This window comes from Elephantulus edwardii, unplaced genomic scaffold (assembly GCF_000299155.1).
Source record: "Elephantulus edwardii isolate Elephantulus edwardi_28Jun2011 unplaced genomic scaffold, EleEdw1.0 scaffold00140, whole genome shotgun sequence".
Taxonomy (NCBI): domain Eukaryota; kingdom Metazoa; phylum Chordata; class Mammalia; order Macroscelidea; family Macroscelididae; genus Elephantulus; species Elephantulus edwardii.
Window position 1 is genome coordinate 6,571,417 of NW_006399890.1, and position 20,175 is coordinate 6,591,591.

General features: G+C 41.7%; 1 protein-coding gene across 3 annotated transcripts in view; it reads left to right on the forward strand.

Moving 5' to 3' along the window:
- Positions 1-216: 216 nt before the first annotated feature.
- DDHD1 (DDHD domain containing 1) overlaps positions 217-20,175 on the forward strand; it is a 98,101-nt gene continuing 78,142 nt past the window's right edge. For 2 of the 3 annotated variants that reach the window (XM_006894355.1, XM_006894353.1), the window contains exon 1: positions 392-1,229. In XM_006894355.1, coding sequence (XP_006894417.1) covers positions 392-1,229 — 838 coding nt within the window. Of the gene's footprint in view, positions 1,230-20,175 lie in introns of all 3 variants that reach the window. The other variant, XM_006894354.1, reaches the window with a different exon arrangement.

Below are 20,175 nucleotides of genomic sequence, written 5' to 3' on the forward strand. Positions count from 1 at the left end.
TTGGAGAAGGTGAAAAGTGGCCCCGTGACCTGAGCCGACCCAGCAACCCAGTCCACCGAGCACTAGCCCCGGGTGGAGAGAAAGACAGCTCCGCGTCCGGCCCCAGCAGAGGCGGAGCTTCCGGGCCAGTGCGCTCGGCCGGCGGGCGGAGCCGGCAGCCCGAGAGCCGCCTACGTCAGGCTGCGTGACAAGAAGGCGGGCCATGGAGCGCGCCAGCGGCGGCCGAGGGCCTCGAGGGGGCGGAGCCGCCGGGGCCGCCGCCGCAGCCCGGGTCGGGATTTGAAAGCTTAAAAATTCCGAGTGCAGAGGGTGTCGGGCGTTTAATGTGTGGTGGAAGCGCTTGGGGTGACGGCTCGGCGCGGTGCCGGACAGCCGGCGGCGTCTCCGCACCATGAATTACCCGGGCTGTGGGTCATCGCGAAGCCCGGAACATAACGGCCGGGGTGGCGGCGGCGCCGCCTGGGAGTTGGGCTCGGATGCGGAGCCGGCGTTCGGCGGCAGCGTTTGCTGCTTCGAGCACCTGCCGGGCGGGGACCCCGGCGACGGCGACGTCCCCCTGTCCCTGCTGCGCGCCGATCCCGGGCTGCACTTGGCATCCGGCGCCGAGGACCACAACCACCACCTGGCGCTGGACCCCTGCCTCAGTGACGAGAACTATGACTTCAGCTCGGCCGAGTCGGGCTCTTCGCTGCGCTACTACAGCGAGGGCGAGAGCGGCGGCGGCGGCGGCAGCTCCTCGTCACTGCAGCAGCCACCGCTGATCCCATCGAACTCCGGGGGCGCCGGGGCAGCGGGAGGGGGACCCGGGGAGAGGAAGCGCGCCCGGCCCGGCGGCCCCGCCGCCCGGCACCGCTACGAGGTGGTGACGGAGCTGGGCCCGGAGGAGGTGCGCTGGTTCTACAAGGAGGACAAGAAGACTTGGAAGCCCTTCATCGGCTACGACTCGCTCCGCATTGAGCTCGCCTTCCGGACCGTGCTGCCGGCCTCGGGCGCTCGGCCCCCTGGAGAGGACCCGGACGGCGACCATGTGTGCGGCCCGGCTTCTCCCGGAGGCCCAGCCTCCAGCTCCGGGGAGGAAGAAGATGAGGAGCGCGCCTGCGGCTTCTGTCCGCGAGCGGCGAGGCACGAGCCTGAGATGGAGGTGGTGAACATCGAGCCGGTGTGCGTGCGGGGCGGACTCTACGAGGTGGATGTGACCCAAGGAGAGTGCTACCCCGTGTATTGGAACCGTGAGTAGCTGCGGGGGAGGGCTCGCCCCTCGCCAGAAGCGGGCTGGGGTTGGGACGGGGTGGGCTGTGTACCTCGTAGGGCCGGGGTGCACCGTGTCGGGCTTGACAATTCTCTGCAGCGCAGAGGGAGGCGCGTAAGGCCTGGCTGGCGTTGGATTTGGGCGGAATGGAGATCGTGCTAGGAGGAGTACCACCGGCAGGTGAAGGGTATACGAGCAAAACGCAAACCTAAGCTGCCTGGATCAGAAGGAGAGAAGACCGCGGGGGTAGATAGAACCCCCCGGGTGATCTGGGGGCTTTGCACCCTGGACGTGATCCAGGAAGGGGTCCCCAGCCTGGAAGGTTTCTTTTTGTGTTCTCAGCCAGATCTTTGTCTACCTAGGGATCTGATTCGGTCTCATTTTACCCAGAACTGCCTATGATTTAAATAGCAGTGTGCTCCCTGGGGTGGGGAGGTTTGAGAGAAACTGCACGAGAATCAACAGTTCAGTTATGGACTGAAGGGAGGAAAATTAATCCCTGGAGGAAAGGGACTAGGGAGGGAGGCGAGAATAGCTTTTTCCCACCAGTATATTCGGGAGAGGTAGAAAGCAGTGGCGTGAAACCGCCAAGTTCTGGCAAGTGGGTCTGCGCATTCTCTCTAGGGAATCCTCATTGTTGTCTCTTAAGTGTTTTTTGTTTTTTTTTTTTTGCTCCTGCATCTTGGAAAATTACAAGACCTGTGCCTCGGTTTCCTTTTCTGTAAACTGAGGATAATGGCACCTGCCTCCTACAGTTGTTACAGAGATTGAATGAGAGAATATTCTTAAAAGTCTTGAAACAGTACTCATCCATGTTTGGCACTATTCATTACACAACAACACAATTAGGTTTATAATTAAATTAGAATAAGGTATCTGGGCATTTTTATTAGTACGTGTAGGAAAGTTTACACATGTAGTATATGGAAGATATAGCAAGAAACTATTCATCACCAATAATGTATATGTTTTTCTAATGGATCCAGCCCTCTAAGTCAAATATCTTCGTTGGTTGTCATTAGCCATGCATTCTCAATGTATCTTATAACATTCTGCTTTGTGTTAGTTACCAGTATTTTGGGCTTAGTTTCCTTTCTACATATTTAGTAGCCCTTCACCTTTATTTTTGTATTCTCATAGGGCTTAGTGCAGTGGATACTTATTTATTATCAGTGATGCTGATGTCAAAAATACATGTTAATTATGAGTCATTAAGATAGCAAAGACAATATATGTCAAATCACTAAAACAAAATAAGCATAACTGGAAATTTAATTTCTTGATGCAATTTAAGATGACACAAAAAAGACCATTTTTACAGTGTCACAATCTTGTGGGATCTGTCACATCACTCCTCCGGATTACAAACTGAGGGCAAGAAGAGGCAGCCAACTCAACAGCTAACAGGAAGGGCAAGGTTTCAGTTTGTTCATATTTGTTGAGTATTTGTTTGTGCCTAGCACTGTTCTCCTGAAAGGCGGACAAGGTAAAATCCTTACCTTTCAGAAACTTCTCAGTCTTTTCTTCAAATGTAGAAATGGCCGATGTAGATTTCCCCCCTCCTGAAGATTTTAGTGGAGCCAGAAAGTTGAATAGTATGCAGGTCATCTTCGGACAGGGGACCAAACACCAAAAAAAGATGAATCTTACCCTTGGGACAAATTGAAGTATGATCTTTTGGTTTATCATAAAATAGTTGATGGTTGCATAGTGTTTTCTTGTTTACAAAGCTATTTTCACATTCATTATTTAATAGTGATATAAAATTAATACTGACATCCTGTAGTATGAAGAAATAGACTCAGTGAAATTAATGAACTTGTTCAAGGTCACTCAGCCAGCAAGTGGTAAAGCAGTTTTGTAATGCGATGCGGGAGAATACAGTACATTGTCTAAAGGATATCTGACCCATCCAAACATGAGGATGTCAGAAAAGCTTCCCAGAGGATGTAAGACAGTCCTAAAGGATGAATTAATAAGGCAGAAGAATGGGAAAGGGGGAAGGAAAGGCATTCCAACCAGATGGGGTAAGATTTGCCAGGACTAAGAGTGCTCCTTAGAGGCCAGGATGGTGAAACTCCATCTTGCTTATTTTGAGCATATTTTTAGGTGGAACCAGTTACTAGAGAGAGATCTCATGCTGAGAAAGGTCATTGAAAGAGAAGAAGACCGTTAATGAGATGCATTGACACAGTGACTACCACAGTGTGCTTAAGCATGACATGGATGCTGAGAATAAGGCAAGGTTCAGTTGTTCAAGGTTCAGCTCTTAGGGTTGCTATGAATTGTTGTCAGTCTGACTGTACCTGACAAGAGAAGCTTGAAACCGCTTGACATTTTAAAGAAATAGTGGCTATATTTGTAGAGGTCTAGCTGTACCAGGGTTGGCAGGATAACAGGATGGAGAATCTAGAAAGAATATTTGTACATATATGTTTGAGAGAGTAGTTGGGAAAGGAATTGGAGTAGATGTGTACTGCTGAGTTTACACTTTATCCAGTCAATAAAGGGGAGCCAGACTATTGAAGGCTCTGTTACTTAGGTGATTAGTGACAAGGTGGAAGTTAGATTGGAGAGTTGAAAACAAGATAGAAAGCTTATGTCATAAACCAAGTGAGAAATGGTGAAAGCCTTACAGAAGTTAACCTAAAGGGAAACGTGGACTCAGTGTTTTTAAATCTCCTTTCCTAAAGTAGTTAGTTAGAAGCCTAGTTATAGTTTTAAAATTAAATTTTGTTAACATAACAGCAATCCTATTTTGATTCCATCTTAACATTTCTGCACAATACAATTCTGTGAGTGTGCTTAAAGCACTTGTTGCAGATGATCAAGGACTTGAGTATGGATTACCTCTCAATATCAAGAAAACAAAGGTCCTTACCACTGGTCAATAGTCAACATTATGACAGATGGAGAAAAATGGAAGCTGTCAACGATTTCATCTTCCTTGAATCAACAATCAACTCTCTTAGTCAGGAAATCGGGAGAAGCATTGCATTGGGCAAATCCTCTGTCAAGGATCTCTCCAGAATGCTGACGAGCAGCAGTGTCAGTTGGAAGATTAAGGTGTGCCTGATTATGTCTATGTTCTTCTCAGTTACCTGCTATGCATCAAAGAGCTGGACAGTGAGTAATATTGACAGATGAAGAATTGACAACTTCGATTTGTGGTGCTGCAGAAGAGTACTGAATATCCCATGGACTGCCAGAAGAACAGACAGATATGTCTTGGAGAGGGTACAGCCAGAGTACTCCTTGGAGACAAAGATGAAGCAGCTTTGTCTTTAATACTTTGGACATGTAGCCAAGTGAGGCTATTCCTTGGAGAGGGACATCTTGTTTGTAAAGATGAGTCGGAGAAGGAGGGGAAAAGACCCCCATGAGCTGGATTGATACAGTGACTTCAGCAGTGGACTTGAGTGTTTCAGAGATGGTGAGGATGGCACAGGATAGGGTAGGGTTCAGGTTGGCTGTTCATAGAGTCGCTATTAGTCGTACTTGACTGCATCTAACAACAACATAGAAGCAAGCTGCTGTGAAAACACACAATAATGCTTTTTTTTGCATCACATAATTTACTCCTCACTAAATCCACTGTAACTTTGTTATCGTTGGTTCTTCAGGTCTCTATGTATTGTGTCAGTCTTTACAACCCTGTTGTGTGGTAAGATCTTCTCAACTCTTTAAATGAAAGGATTTTTTTTTTTTTAACACCTTGCAGCTTTGGACTTTCCTTCTATTTTTTACTTTTTAATCTTTCTGGAGACTTTCTGTAGCGTAATAATTGAAGACAAGTTCTTTAATGTGCTAGGATTCTGATGACCTTTTAGCCTTGATGATATAGCTTGTGACATATGTGATGCTAACAAAAACATTAGCTAGCATATGGGAGCTTAGGTGGCCTGGGTATGGAGGTAATGTTGCCAACCCCAAAACAGGCAATTCAAATCCACCAGCTTCTCTGTAGGAGAAAGATGGGCATTCTCCTCCAGTGTAAAGCACTGAAAGTCTGTGTTAGGTTGGTTCCAATTTAATAAAAACAAGTTTTGAGTTTGAACCAAGTTTGTCTGTTGATAGTTGAGGTTCACCAGCCATTCCGTAAGAGATGGGCAGTCTTCCTCCCATAAAGATTTACAGCCTTGGAAACCCGATGGAGGGTCACTGGGAGAGTGGAACAGACTTGACAACACTGGATTCAGACCCAGTTGAGCCCTATATCTGGTGTAGGCTATGGCTTTCTTTTAAAAATGCATTGCTTATATTAATTTACCCTTTTTAAACTCTTTAACTAGCAGTTAAAATTTTAATCAATTTGGAGTACACAATAAAAGGGAAACAGTTCTGTAGATTGGAAATAAATTTATTATATATGCTAAAAATATTAATTCTAGAAATTTTTCATTTTATCTTGTGTCTAGATATTCTCCTGGCTGCATGTGGACATTTTAGATAAAAATTAGTGCTGAGTAATGGCTAAGTGAACACCCTTGCCCCTAGTGTTCTTCCTAAGCTGCTTAACCCACCTCGTATAGGCTTGTTTTAAGGATTAGTACATTTAAAGTGATTAGAACAATGGTTGATGTAGAGCTCAAAAAACCAGTATGCTTGATTTGTAAGCATTCCCATTAGCTTGATAAGGGTTGACCACTGCAAAATTGTCAGGGTCCAAGTTGATTATTACCTGCACCTCCTCAGAAGTGAAAGTGTACTTGGAAAGAAAGTGGCCAAAATAGTAATAGATGAGGAGAGCACACAGGAAGCATTCTAGAGAAATTTGATCAGCTTAGAAAGTAGTTTCATCACAGTTAGGACGGCACTAATGTGTTAAACTGGTGGCTCCTTGGAGGCAAGGATTCTGAGGCTCCGTCTAACATACTTTGGACATGTTGTGAGGAGAGACTGGTCCTTGGAGAAGGACATCATGCTTGGGAGGGTGGAGGGACAGCGCAGGAGGGGAAGGCCCTCTATGAGGTGGACTGATTCAGTGACTGGGGTAATCGGGATGGGACTGTCAGAGACAGTGCCACTGGCATAGGACAGAGCAGAGGTTAGGGCTGTTGTACATAGGGTCGCTATGAGTCGCAGGCAACTCGACAGCACATAACAACAACAATGTGTGACATACAAAGGAGTGTGTAATTTCCATTCGTTGATGAAAGTTGATTTAGTTTACCAAATCTTTTATGAGAGTGTATAATTCCTAAAAGAGTACCTATAAGCCACCGCTTCCTCTGCTTCTTTTTGGTGTAAACATGAGGCTTATTTGAATTTATTATAATTCTAAACCATTTTCTGCTTCAAGCAATTTAAAATTGACCAATGTCTTCACTGATTACTTCTGACAAAATTTCTTGAAACTTTGTTCTCATTGATTCTTCAGGTCTCAATGTGTTTTATAAATTCTTACACCCCTTGGGAGATACATTGGTCTCGTATGTTCTTCTCAACATTCCCACTGGGGAGGCCTTAGTCTAATATGATCTTCTTAAAGCTCATTGGAATGAAAGGAAAAGAGTTTTTTCCAAAAGTACCTAAATTATATGCTTATTAATTTATAGATGTAACAATCTCATAGTCTCTTAATTCAGGAGTTAATGAGGCTCTGAGCAAAAGGAGAAAGTAATGAAGCCCAAAGGGTGGAAGGACCCTCTTAGTCAGCTTCTACCTCCAGAAAGCCCTGATGACACAGTCATTAAACACACAGCTGCTAACCAAAAGGTCAAAAGTTCATACCTATGTGGCTGTCTGTTTCCATAAAGATTGTTATTGTGCACTCTCGAGTCAGAAGCAACATAGTCGACCTTTCAGCAGGTATTCAGAGACAGTACATCGTATGAGAGGAGATTGCCCATCCTTCTCTTGTAAAGCAGCTGGAGGATTCAAACCACATGGCTTTGGGATTGGAGTGCAGCTTCTTAACAGTAACCTACTAGAGCTCCCTTCCGTAAAGATTACAGCCTTGGAAACTGTATGGGGTAGTTCTTCTTTCTCCTTCAGGCTCACTATGAGAATCGAGTCGGTGGCAGCAGGGATGTGGGCCAGAGGCCAGGTGTTGGCATGCTTGATCCTAAGTAAGGGCTGCAGACTTTTAATCTCTTTCTCTTTTAACTGCATTATCCTCCACCAGCCCAGATTGGAAAGCAGCTCGACCTGCATTGGAGCCCATAGTTGTTCTAGTTTGCAGAACCCTGGCAGTTGTCTTCTGAAAACTCACCTTATTCCATTTCAAGTCTGCTTTAAATTGACTGTACTTCTCAGTAAATAGTACAAGGATATGAATGACCAGTGTGTCATGTGTGAAGGACAAGACATGGCACAGCCTGGTCTAGGCATTCAGAAATGCTTTTTACCTTTGTCTTATATTATTATTTGTTCACAAATTGATCAGTATCTTTTATTCGTCCACCTTGTGTGCATCTAGCTCCTCTGTACTAATGCATATTATTTATAAGTTCTATGTTGTTATGTTAATGATCAGAGTAATTAGTGCAATTTTCTTTTACCTGCCAATGCCCTCTTCTTTCCTTAGCTTTTACTATTTTGTCATAAAGAAATTTTTTAAAAAAAATTTACTTCCTGGATCTTTCATACCTACTTACTCAGTTGGAACCCTCCAACTGCCACACTGTGGGAGAAAGAGCAGTCTGCTTCCAAAAAGATTTCTCTCTGAAAGCCCTGTTGTTGTTGAGTGTTAACTGACCCACAGCTGATCATCCAACGGGTTTCCAGATGCTCTAAATCACACGAGAGGAGATTGCCGGTCTCACTTTTGCAGAGCAGCCTGAGGTTGCAAGGGTCACAGGACACCTGGTATCCCAGATCTGAAACACATGCCTTTGGGTTGGCAGCACAGCTCCTTACCATTAGGCCACTAGAGCTCTCTGTAAAACTCTAAAAGGCAGTTTTACTTTGGCCTTCAGGATTGCTGTTAGAATCAATTCGGTAGTGGTAGGTTAGGTTTGTGTTCTTGGTTTATCCCCAGATAGCACCCTACAGTTTCTTCTCTTTGAGATTTTTGATGTCTGAAACCCCAGGGCTGACCATTTTCTGTCAAGAGCAAGAATGAGGGAATGCTAATGAGGGAATCACAAGAACTAAGGATCCTGGAGGGGAGGAGTAAGAAAGAAGCGAGTTGACAGAAATGAGCAGTGTGTTCACAGGAAGCCTGTAATAGAAATTACTGGCAGAAAAATTTGAAAGGTAAATAACTCTGGCATCCCTGATCAGTTCTTTTTATCTTTTCTTGAGAGTTGTCATTAGATGCCACTGGATTAACTACAACTCATAGTGACGCTGTGAACAACATCTAAACCTTGCCCTATCATATACTATCCTCACAATCTCTGATATGCTCAAGCTCTTAGTTATAGTCACTGTATCAGTCTATCTTGAGAGATTGTGTTTTTGTTGTTGTTAGGTACAGTTGATTATGACTCATACTGACCCTATGCACAATAGATTTGAACCTTGGCCTGTCCTGTACCATCCTCACAATCTCTGACACACTCAAGCCCGTTGCTACAGTGACTGTGTCATGCTGTCTGGTTAAGGGTCTTCCTTTCCTTCACCATCCTTCCATGATAGCCCTCTCCAAGAAATAACCTGTCCTAGCAACATATCCAAATTATATGAAACCCCTCTTTTTATCCACAATCCATTGCTGAAAATGCAGTTAAAAAGTAAAACAAGGAAAAATAACTTTTTTATGACCTTTTCTTTTGAGCCTCCATTGGAAAATGGAAGTTGTATCTACAGAAGATCAGCAACAGATGAAAAACTATACCATACAATAACAAATTATTTATTCATATATATTTATTCTAATAATGTATCATCTTAAACAATATCTGGACAATCTACATAATCATTTCCCTTGTATGTTCAGATAAACTTTGCTGAATTCTTGCTAGGCCCCAGGGTAGCCTTTGGAAATGACATCATCCAAATAGTTGAGAGTTAAGTTTTTATTTGCTGGAATATTATTCTAAAAATGAAGGGAAATGTATATACTATTAACTCTCCCTTTGATTGCTTGCTTCTTAATCAACAGGACATTGATGTAGGGCTAGCCCTTGAGTCACATGATATGAAATAAAGAACTGAATTTCTGAGTTACCTACCGTGGAATGTGCTTCTGTACAACTTGAGAGGACATGTGGGTAGTTGAGTAAGAATTACATATGAGCCTTAATACAGGCCTTAAATGCCCTTAATCTACTACTTGTTATAAATGGTCAACTTTCTGTTAGTGCTTTAGTGACTAAACCCACTATCTTCTCATTCTATAGGATTGCTTCTAGTTAAACCTAGGATTTCTATATCCACCTGATTCACCTAGACTTAGTAAAAATTGAGTTATAATGGCTAGTCCATATTTTTAACATCTGGTGTATATTTTAACATAAGCAGATTCTTTGTTAAATCAAGAAACTTAATGAGAAGGAGAGGCCACTTCAAAGTAAACCAAACAAATTACTGTGGTCCATTCAGATTGAGGAAAGCTCACTGTGGCTAGTCAAAAATTTTCAATTATATTTACTCCTCTATGCTTGTTCTTTAGTACCATACTATGTGGCTGAACTGAAACAGGTGTTCTTGTCTATAAGGTTTATGAACAGATTCTTTCCTTTGCTCGGGATGTTCATATGGTCCAAATCCTAGCTCTGCCATGTACGTCCAACCATTATTTAAGATTAATACATCTTTTTTCCTTGATTCAGCTCTTTGATTTTCATGGAGGTGGGGGAAATGGAATCTTATGTTTCAGAGTGTCTTTTGGAGGTACTGTTCAGTTTGTTCTTTAACTTGACAGCATTATCAGGTTTCTGGTGGGGAAGAAGACTGTCTCTAACCCTGGAGTGCTAGATTTAATTGCTTGATGTTTTTATTTGCCAGGAAGGTTCTCCGGTTTTCATTTTTTTAAAAGACCTACAGTTTATCAAAGGGGATGATGATGATGATGATGATGATGATGATGTTGGGCCTAGTTGGCATTTGTTTTCAGATCAACTGTCATATCACTATAGCTCATCGGTTTCATTTCTTCCCCCTCCATTTTAACTTTTAGTGACTTTTCTAGAGAGGCAGCATTTTTTTTTAAAGTACATGAATGACTACTTGGAGCCATTTCCCAGCTCTGCCATATATTACCTGTGTGACCATGGGCACCATAAGATGTGCTCTGTGTCTGAGCTGCTGCTTCTATACAATAAGGCCAGTAGTACCTTTTAGAATTGTTGTAATAAGTGAGTTAAACTATTTCAAACTCCTGACACGTCCCCTAATATATAATAAATTCTAATCACTTATTGCTACCATGTGTCGTCAAGTCAGAACTGACTCCTCATTGACCCACCAGCTGGTTTTCATAGACTGTAAATGTCATGGGAGGAGATTGCCCATCTTCCCCCTGCAGAGCAGCTGGTAGATTCATATCACTTGCCTTTGGGTTGAAAGCACAACTCCTAGGCCCCCAGAGCTCCCTATTTATATACTATCTACTATTATTTCTCCATTCTGCTACCTCCTCTTGCCTTCTGCTTCCAAACTTTTCACCCTCTTGCCTTTCTCGGCTTTCACTGTGCTTTTTTGGATTGTAGCTTCTTTCCTGAGATGTCATTTTCTTGGCCTGGTCTCCTGGTAATCAACTCTCAGGTATAACCCTAGATCCTCTCTGTAATTGTTGCTTCCGCTTGTGAAAGGCTGTGACTGATTTTGGCCTGGTGTTTTAGATCTCAGAACCTAAAAAGAGTGTACAACAATTCGTATAAATATGGGAAGGAATCCACAAAAGCATATTAAATTCTTGAGCACCTACTTTTTAGAGAAGAGTGTGGAAGATGCTGACTCCATCTAAAAGCTCAGAAGATCTCTACCAGGACTTTTTTTTAAATAATAGATTTCTTAAAACGATGGTAGACTTTTGGAAGAAGTACAGCCAGAATGTTTCTTAAAAGTAAGGATGGCAAAAACTTTGTCTTATTAACCTTGCATATATTAACCAGAAAGAACCATTCCCCGAAGGAGCAAAAGATCTTTGTGCTTGGTAAAGAAGAGTCAGTGGAAGAGGAAGCTCCTCAGTAAGATGAATTGACACAGTGCTGACAACCTCGAGCACTAAAACAGTGATGACTTGAAGGATGCAGTGTTTTGTCTGTGTATCATAGGATTGTTGCGAGTTGGAACCAAGTCATCAGGACCTAACAAGGGCTTAACGGTTTTCTAAAAGGCTATTTAGTTTTCAGTTACGACCTCACCACCAATGTTCTTGCTTTTCTGTCTCATTGGCAAGAAAGAATTGGACCATTTCTAGCGAGGGCAACCTCAACACAACAGTTTAGAGAGATTCCTCCTATTTGACCTGCAGTGATAGCATCATGACAGGGTGACAGCTAGGTTTTGTCACCTCATGCACAATCTTAGTTGAAATAATCTTGAATCCACCATTAGCTCAGTGATTTGAGGCAGCTGTCTCTTACCCTGTAGTGGCAGTGAAAGTCATGTGTGTTCAGAGACCAGATCTTTATGGTCAAATTCCCTTAGCTTAAATCCCTGATTTACCTATTTACCATAGCTGTATGACTTTGGGCACATTATAATCTCTCTTTGGCCCAGTTTGTCCTTTGTAAATGTGGGTAATAATTCCTGCTTTATGGAGTTATTATGAAAATTCTGCTGAAATACCTGTATGTGGAGCATTTAGCATAGTACCTCACTTCCTATGTATTTGCTCTTTATCTAGAAACCTAGCTTCTGGAAATTGAAAGAAAAAAATTTTGGTGGGTTCATTTTCTTTCTGAATAGATGTATAGGAAACTATGATATTCCCCAAATCATTCACCCTATATGTAATTACCGTGTACACACATGCACATGTACATGCACACATAAATATTTACAGTATTCTTTCTTCACTGTACATACTTCAAGTATACATACTTGTGCTCACCTTAAACCTGTTTAATCACTCCCTGAGGATTCCAGGAATCACAATAAAATGTCACATGGCAGGACCTTAATTCCTTCTGTAAACTCAGGTTGAACAAAATTAATCGTTTACCAGGTCAGGTGAAGACAGTGGCAGCACTTGATTCTTTCCTCTGAAAAGTGCCATCCTACCCTAGGCCAGTAGAATTCAGATTTCATTGAGCCTAACAGAAGAATGTCAAATGTGCAAATTCTCATATCTCAACTCTGAAGATATGATTAAAGAGACCTGAGTAGAGATTGCACCCTTTACTATGCACCCAAAGTAATTATGTTTGTGAAAGTTGAGGGCTAGGCAAACCAGCAGCCTAGAGTGCATACAACTATGACATCAGAAAATGAATGTACATGATACAAATGAGAATCTGAGTATCAAAGGAAGAGATCAAGAAGTAATTCAAACACCAGCAGAGGAAGTGGAATGAAAACCTCGGTGAGGAGACAAATTGAGCAATTTACTGTGAATGGACCTGATGTAATGTATCCATTTTGAAATTTTGCAGACTGCTTTCTATTCAGCATAGGAACCCAGGACTGTCACAGTGTCTTCATAAACTGCTAGCTGACAGTTGTTAAGTGTCGTTGAGTTGCCTGCAACTCATAACGACCCTGTGTACAACAGCCCTAAACCCTGCTCTATCCTGTGCCAATCTTATTGTGTCTGACACACCTACCCCCCATTTCCCCAGGCACTGAATCAGTCTGTCTCCTCGAGGGTCTTCCTCTTTTGCGTAGACCCTCCACCTTCCCAAGCATGTCATACCTCTCCAAGGACTGGTCCTTCTTGCAACATGCCCAAAGTATGTCAGACGAAGCTTCAAAATCCTTATCTCCAAGGAGCAGCCTGGTCTCACCCTCTCTAGGATGAACCTGTTTATTCTCCTAGCAGTCCATGGTATATTCAATACTCTTCTCCAGTACCACAGATCATAGGCATCAGTCTCCCCCTTGTTTGATATATACTCCTAGGGATCAGCAGACTGACTTTATCTAGTACCACCACCCACGAAGAGGGCAGTCGTGCCCTCCAACCTCTAACCACTCTGCCCAAGGTCAAGTTCATGCTATTTTTTTTTAATGCGGTTCTAGAATTGTATGCATGGGCTGCACATTCAAAGACTTATTTTTTATTTCAGGTGCTAGTGGACTATGCGGGAGAAGAATGGGCAGTCTTCTCCCATGTGATTAACTGCCTCTGAAAACCTGCATGAGGGTCAGCTATAGGTCGATTGTGACTCTACTGTACACAACACCACCACCACTACAGTGGACTATGTTGTGGCTAAGAGTGGGCCTCCTAGATGGATGAGTGTTTGACTTGGGTCTTTGCCTCCAGCTACACACCCACATTGACTCTGAGCGCCGCACTGCCACACTCACATTTGGAGCAGCACACTCTCCGGGTGCTCACCCTCCAGTGCAGTCTTTGAGCATCTCAGGGTTGGCAGGGACTGTGTCTGAGAGGATGCTCCTGTTGGTTTAGCATCAGGTGCACATTTCTTCTGAGTGGACATGTGCACACACAATCCTCTTTCTTGTCCTGGGGCTAAAGTGGTGCACCATTTTAGTTACTGTTGACCTGCAGCTTACAACTGGATCTGGTACCCATGGTACCATGAGTACCCTGCCTACACCTATTCTCTGGGCTTACAAGGACAGCATCTGTGGCCAGGCAGACTGTCCGCACTGGAAACTCTGCCAACGAACTTCATCCCGGCCTGGGTGTCCCACTTCTGTATTCTCCCTAAGTCCTCAAAGCTCTCATATGTGGCCTGGCACATATTTCAAGCTCTCCTCAATCCCATTAGAAACTTCTCAGACAAACAGAATCTGTCCTTATGGGGGACCCCAGCCAAAACACCATCTCAGACCAGACATCTCACTGCAGAAATGGCAAGAGCACCAGTAAGGTGCCCAGCACCATGCACATCAATTTCTTTTCCCTCCTCCTTCTTTCTCTCTGTTCTTTCTTTTCCAAAGATTTGATTTTTTTATTTTTTTGCTTTTCTTCTTTTAACCTTCTTTCCTTTCCCTTACTGGTCTTTTTTACTTTTCTTTACTGATTTTCATTCTTTTTGTTCCTCTCTCAACTCTGTTTTCTTCTTTTATGAACTACAAATCTTGGTTTAGATTTTATTGAGGGAGAGTTTTGAGGAGGGGTGGACCATCTGTCTCTGTTTCTCTGTCTCTCTTGCTCGCTTACTCATATAGCAACAAACATCAGCAGTCTTCACTTAGCCCAGTCACAGTTCCCACTGAGCAAGACTAAAGACTGACTTCTACTCTACCTGCCTGACATCAGATGCCCATCAAGTCTACCTTCAATTGCTCTACACAGTGAGCAAAGCATTATACACAAACATCCATTTTCTATCACATCCACCATTATATCAAAATTGAAATACCAAGAAGTGCCAAATTAATAAACTGTAACATTAATAAACTATAACATCCTTGAATAGTTTAAACAGATATGTCAAAACAAAGTAATACCAAGATAGGACCTCCACAATGTCTTGGAGGCAACAGATGACTTAAACTTCATACACACACAAAAAAAACCCCACCACAAAGTATCACCAAGAAAGTGACCAAATTATATAACCAGAAAGTCTTTCAGAAGGAGAAAATGCTGTTGGTACTTTGTGATAGGAATTTAAGAGAATGATGATCAGATGTCATTAGATTTAAAAGCTTGGCTAGAAAAGATTAAAATGCAGATTCACGGAAAACAGACAAGATTCTAGAATAATTTTTTAAAATGGAAAATTAGAAGCTATACAAAAACTGCAGATTGAAATTAAAAATATTAAGACTGCCATTTTAGAAATCGCCAACACACTTTGCAATCGCTTGTTATGCATCAGAGAGTTGGACAATGACTAGAGAGGACAGAAGGAGAGTTGATGCCTTTGAGCTGTGGTGCTGGAGAAGAGTACTGAATGTACCATGGACTGCCAGGAAAACAAACATTCATCTTGGAGAGGATTAAACCAAGCTACTCCTTGGAGGCAAGGATTCTGGGGCTTCGTCTGACATACTTTGGACATGTTGCCAGGAGGGACGGGTCCTTGGAGAGGGACATCATGCTTGGGAGGGTGGAGGGATGGCGCAGGAGGGGAAGACCCTCTATGAGATGGATTGATTCGGTGACTGGGGTAATCGGGATGGGTGTGTCAGAGGCAGTGCGGTTGGCGCAGGACAGAGCAGAGTTTAGGGCTGTTGTGCATAGGGTCTCTATGAGTCGCAAACGACTCGACGGCACATAATAACAACAACACATTAGAACAAAAGGAACTGAAGCAGTGGAATACAGAATTAAGATGGAAAACAGACACTTCAATACTGATTTCAAACTCCACACTTAAACTCCTTGCCATCAAGTTGGAGTCAACTCTTAGCTGACCCTCCAATGAGTGTACAAAGGAGAGGTTGTCCATCTCCCCCTACCCCACCCCCAAGCCACTGGTGGATTCAGGCCACCAGAACATGCCCTTTGAGTCAACACCACAATCACCTACAGAATAGATCAGTAGAACTCTCATAATACTAATCTATTAAAGGAAAAATTAGAAAAGGGGAAAACACAAAAATTATGTTAGATACCACTGGAATTCCAGAACAGGAAGAACCCTCAAAAAAAAAAAACAACCTTCAGAGAAAGTTGTTCAAATATTGTGAAAAGATACACATTCAGAAAACCAAGTGAACCCCAAACAATACAGACTCCAAAAGAAAAACATCAAGAAACATCATAGTAAGATTTCCCAAATTTAAAGAGTACTCAGAGCAACTCAGGAAGAAATTTTAAAATGAATGAAAATCTTTAAGAATGAAAGAATAAATAGCAAAGTCTTTGGACACAGAAAAAGTAGTGCTTAAAGATCAGTTTAGAGCAATAGATGCACAGATCAAAAAAGAAAAACCAGAATCAACACCGTAACATCTCCAGCCATTAGAAAACAGAAAGGAAAGCCTTTTTCATAAGAAAGGAAATATTAAGGATTAAAGAACAGAGTAAATGAAACAAACCACACAATCAAGACTAGAAATTGATTCTTTGAAAGGATGAATAAAATTGACAAGCTGTTAGCAAATATACAAAAGGTACAAATAGCACGACTAAGAAATGAAATGGGTAATGTCACAACAGAACTAACTGAAATAAAAAGGATAATAAAAGAATTCTGTGAGGAACTATACTCCAATAAATTGGAAAACCCAGATAAAATGGGCAAAATTTTAGACTCACACTGAATACCTAAACTAAGAGGTAGAAAATTTGGACAGACTTATCACAAAAGAAATTGAACAGGTCTTGAAAACACTCCTAACCAAAAAAAGTTCTGGCCCAAATGGTTTCACTGGCAAATTGTACAGATCTGTCAGAGACGAGCTAACAGTACTACTTGAAACTACTTCAGAATATGTTTAAAGAAAGGTAGTGGTGGTGTGTGCTGTCAAGTCACCTGAGACTCAGTAGCTCTGAACCCTGCTCTGTCTTAAGTCAGACTCACTGTCTCTGACACACCTGCCCCCATTGGCCTAGCCACACATCCACAGTCTTCCTCACCTACGCTGACCCTCCACCCTTCCAAGCATAATATCCTTCTCCAAGGACTGGTCCCTCCTGGTAACATGCCTCAAAATCCTTATCTCCAAAGAGCAGGCTTCACCCTCTCCAGGACAGAGCTGTTTGTTCTCTTGGCAATGCATGATATGTTCAATATACTCTTCTCCAACTCAAAGGCATTAATTCTCCTGTCATCTTTAGTCATTGTGCAGCTCTGTGAAACATAGCAAATAATTTAGAAGACCATGGCCTGAATTAAGCACACCTTAGTCTCTAGACTGACATTGTTGCTCTTCTGCATTCTAGAGGGTCCCTGACAGCAGACTTTCCGAATGCCACTCATCTGGCTGCTGATGTCAAAAGTGTTGATTGTGGATCTGAGCAAGATGAAACTATAAACAACCTCAAACTATTCTCCATCCATCATGACAGTGCCTATTGGCCTAGAGATGAGAATCTTTGTTTTGTTTTGTTTTTGTTTTTGTTTTTAGTTTCTTTTTTTTAATTATTATTAAATTTTATTAGTTTTAATGAACATTTACAGGGATTTTGGGTTTTCATTCCTTCATTGCTGCACCATTCTCTCTACCCTCCTCCCCAGTTTGTTGTTCTTCCCCGCCATCCGAATGTCTGTTTTAATTGTCCAATTGCCACAGTGCTTGTCAAAGCCAGTTCTGATTAATCTCCTTTGTCGGTGTGTCCTTTGCCATTCCCTATCACTCCTCCCTGAGAGAGACTTCACCCTGATTCATAAGGAAAAGGGGATGGCATATTCTCTTAGCTACTTCCTGCTGAAAAGGGACGCTGTGGGTTTCAGGGTGAAGATCCTCTCTCACTACTCTAAAGGGCCCCTTTGGAATCTTTGTTTTCTTGATGTTGAGATGTGCAGTTGTATTGAAGACTGCAGTCCTTGACCCATCATCTGCATTATGCATGTTGTTAATGACTCTTCCTTTGATCCTGATGCACATTCTTCAAGAGTCCAGCTTCCAGAATGATCTGTTCCACATATAGATTGAAAAGGTATGGAAAAAGACATATCCCTGGAACACTTCTTTCTTGATTTTGAACAATCGTTAGTTAATTTTATGAAGCAAGCATAATCCTGATACCAAAACCAGGCAAAGACATCATTAAAAAGGAAATTATAAACCAGTATCACTCATAACTAAACAAATATTTTCATAAAATCCAAGCCTGTAGAACCCATCATCATATCAAAAAAATCATTCATCATGATATATGTGAATCATACTAGGTGTAATCTACCACATCGATAAAAGAACTAATGATCATATCAGTTAATACAGAAGAGACATTTGACAGAATTCACATTCTTTCCCGATAAAAACATTCAAGAGAACAGGACTACAAGAGAAATAAATCAACATAATTGAAAATTTTGTACAAAATCAGTGGCTAACATTAGTTCTCAATGGAGAGAGATTGAAGGTAATCTTTTTGCAAATGAGAACCAGACAAGCATGCCTTCTACCAGCACTCCTATTTGGTATTGTGTTAAGAGTCTGAGCCAGAGCAATGAATCAAGAAATAAAAGGCATTCACATTGACAAAGAGAAAGTACAAGTGTCTGGGTTAGCAGATGATGTGATACCATATATAGAAAATTCCAAAGACTCAGCAAGAAAAGTATAGATCTAATTGACTGATTCAGCAGAGTAGCAAGTTACAAGATCAACATAAAAAAAAATCAGTCAGATTCCTATATAGTAACAAAGACAACTCTGAAAAGAAAATAAAACAATGTTGTATACATAGCCACCCAACAGATTAACTACTTAGGAGTAAATCTAACCAGGCACACCAAAGATCTATTTAAAAAAAACCGCAAAACTCTTCTTCATGTCAAAGGTGTATGTTAATGGAAGAACCTACCGTGTACATGGTTCAGAAGATTTAACATTGTGAAAATAACATATTACCAAAAGTGATCTCTGGCTATAATACAATCTAAATTCATATCCTGTCATCATTCTTCAAAGAGATAGGAAAACTAATCACCAATTTTAATAAAGAGATGAAATGCTCAATAAGCAAAGTGATACTAAAGAATTAAAACACAATAGAAGGCCTTGCACTTCCTGATCTCAGAAGTCATACACTCATGATAATAAGAATATCTTGGTGATGGTACAGTAACAGACACAGACCTGTGGATTAGAATTGAGAACTCAGAAGTAAATCCAACCTGTGGACAGCTGATCTTTAGCATAGAAGTGAAGCCCTTAACTGAGGGAAAATAGCCTCTTTAACAAATGGTACTTGTTAACTGGGTATGTATTTGCAGAAAACTGCTAATAAAACTCATACCTTACATTTTAAAAAAAGCAAAAACATCAAAAAAACAAAACCTAACACTAGATATATCAGTGACCTAGGCACAAAACCAGAACTGTAAAGATCATAAAAGAAAACATTGGGTCATACTTACCAGTTCAAATCTATATCTCACAGACTGACAAATATAACTGAAGATGGACAGTCAGCAAAGGAGAAACTAAATGATTGGGACCTTTAAAAAATATTAAATCCCTGTAGTATCATAGGGAGATCTGGCTTGGTGGTAAGAAGCGACAGTGCCAACCCAAAGGCAAATGTAACCAAACTTTGCCAAACCAAAGTTTGAAGCCAACATTTGCTCCGCAGGAAAAAAGATAGGCATCTCCCATGTGATTTACAGTCTCTGGAAACCCACAGGCAGATCAGTTATGAATTGGTTCCGTTGTAATGACATGTAACAACTACAAAATGTACATTAGAAAACTCTTTAACAAAAGAGTGAAAACCTACAGACTGGGGGAAAAAATATTTAACAGTTGCTTATCTGGGAAGGGACTCATCTCTACTCCCAACACCTCAAAAAGAAAAAGTCAACTCAGTCGCAAAATTGACAGGACATGAATAGACATTTTGGCAAAAAAACCATTCATTTGACATGAAACAAAAGAAATGATCAATCAAGATCATTAGCTTTTAGAGAGATGCAAATCAAAACAATGAGATATCTTACCCCACCAAGAGTAACAAATTTCAGTAATGTAATTAACAAGGTTGTGGAGAGACTGGAACTCTCACATAGTGCTGGCAAGAATTTAAACTGATGCAACCACTAAGGAAAGCAGTTTGGTGCTTCTTTAAAGTGTTGAAATGGAAACTGTATTTCTTCCAGCGATCTCACTGCTAGGTAGATATCCTAAAAATGTGAGAGCTATGACATGACTAGAATTTGCGTAGTCCCTGTTTATTGCATTATTTATAATAGTAGAGTGTTGGGAACAACCGAAGTGTACATCATTGGACAAACAGTTAAAGAATCTATGATACATTTACAAATAGAGTGCTGTGC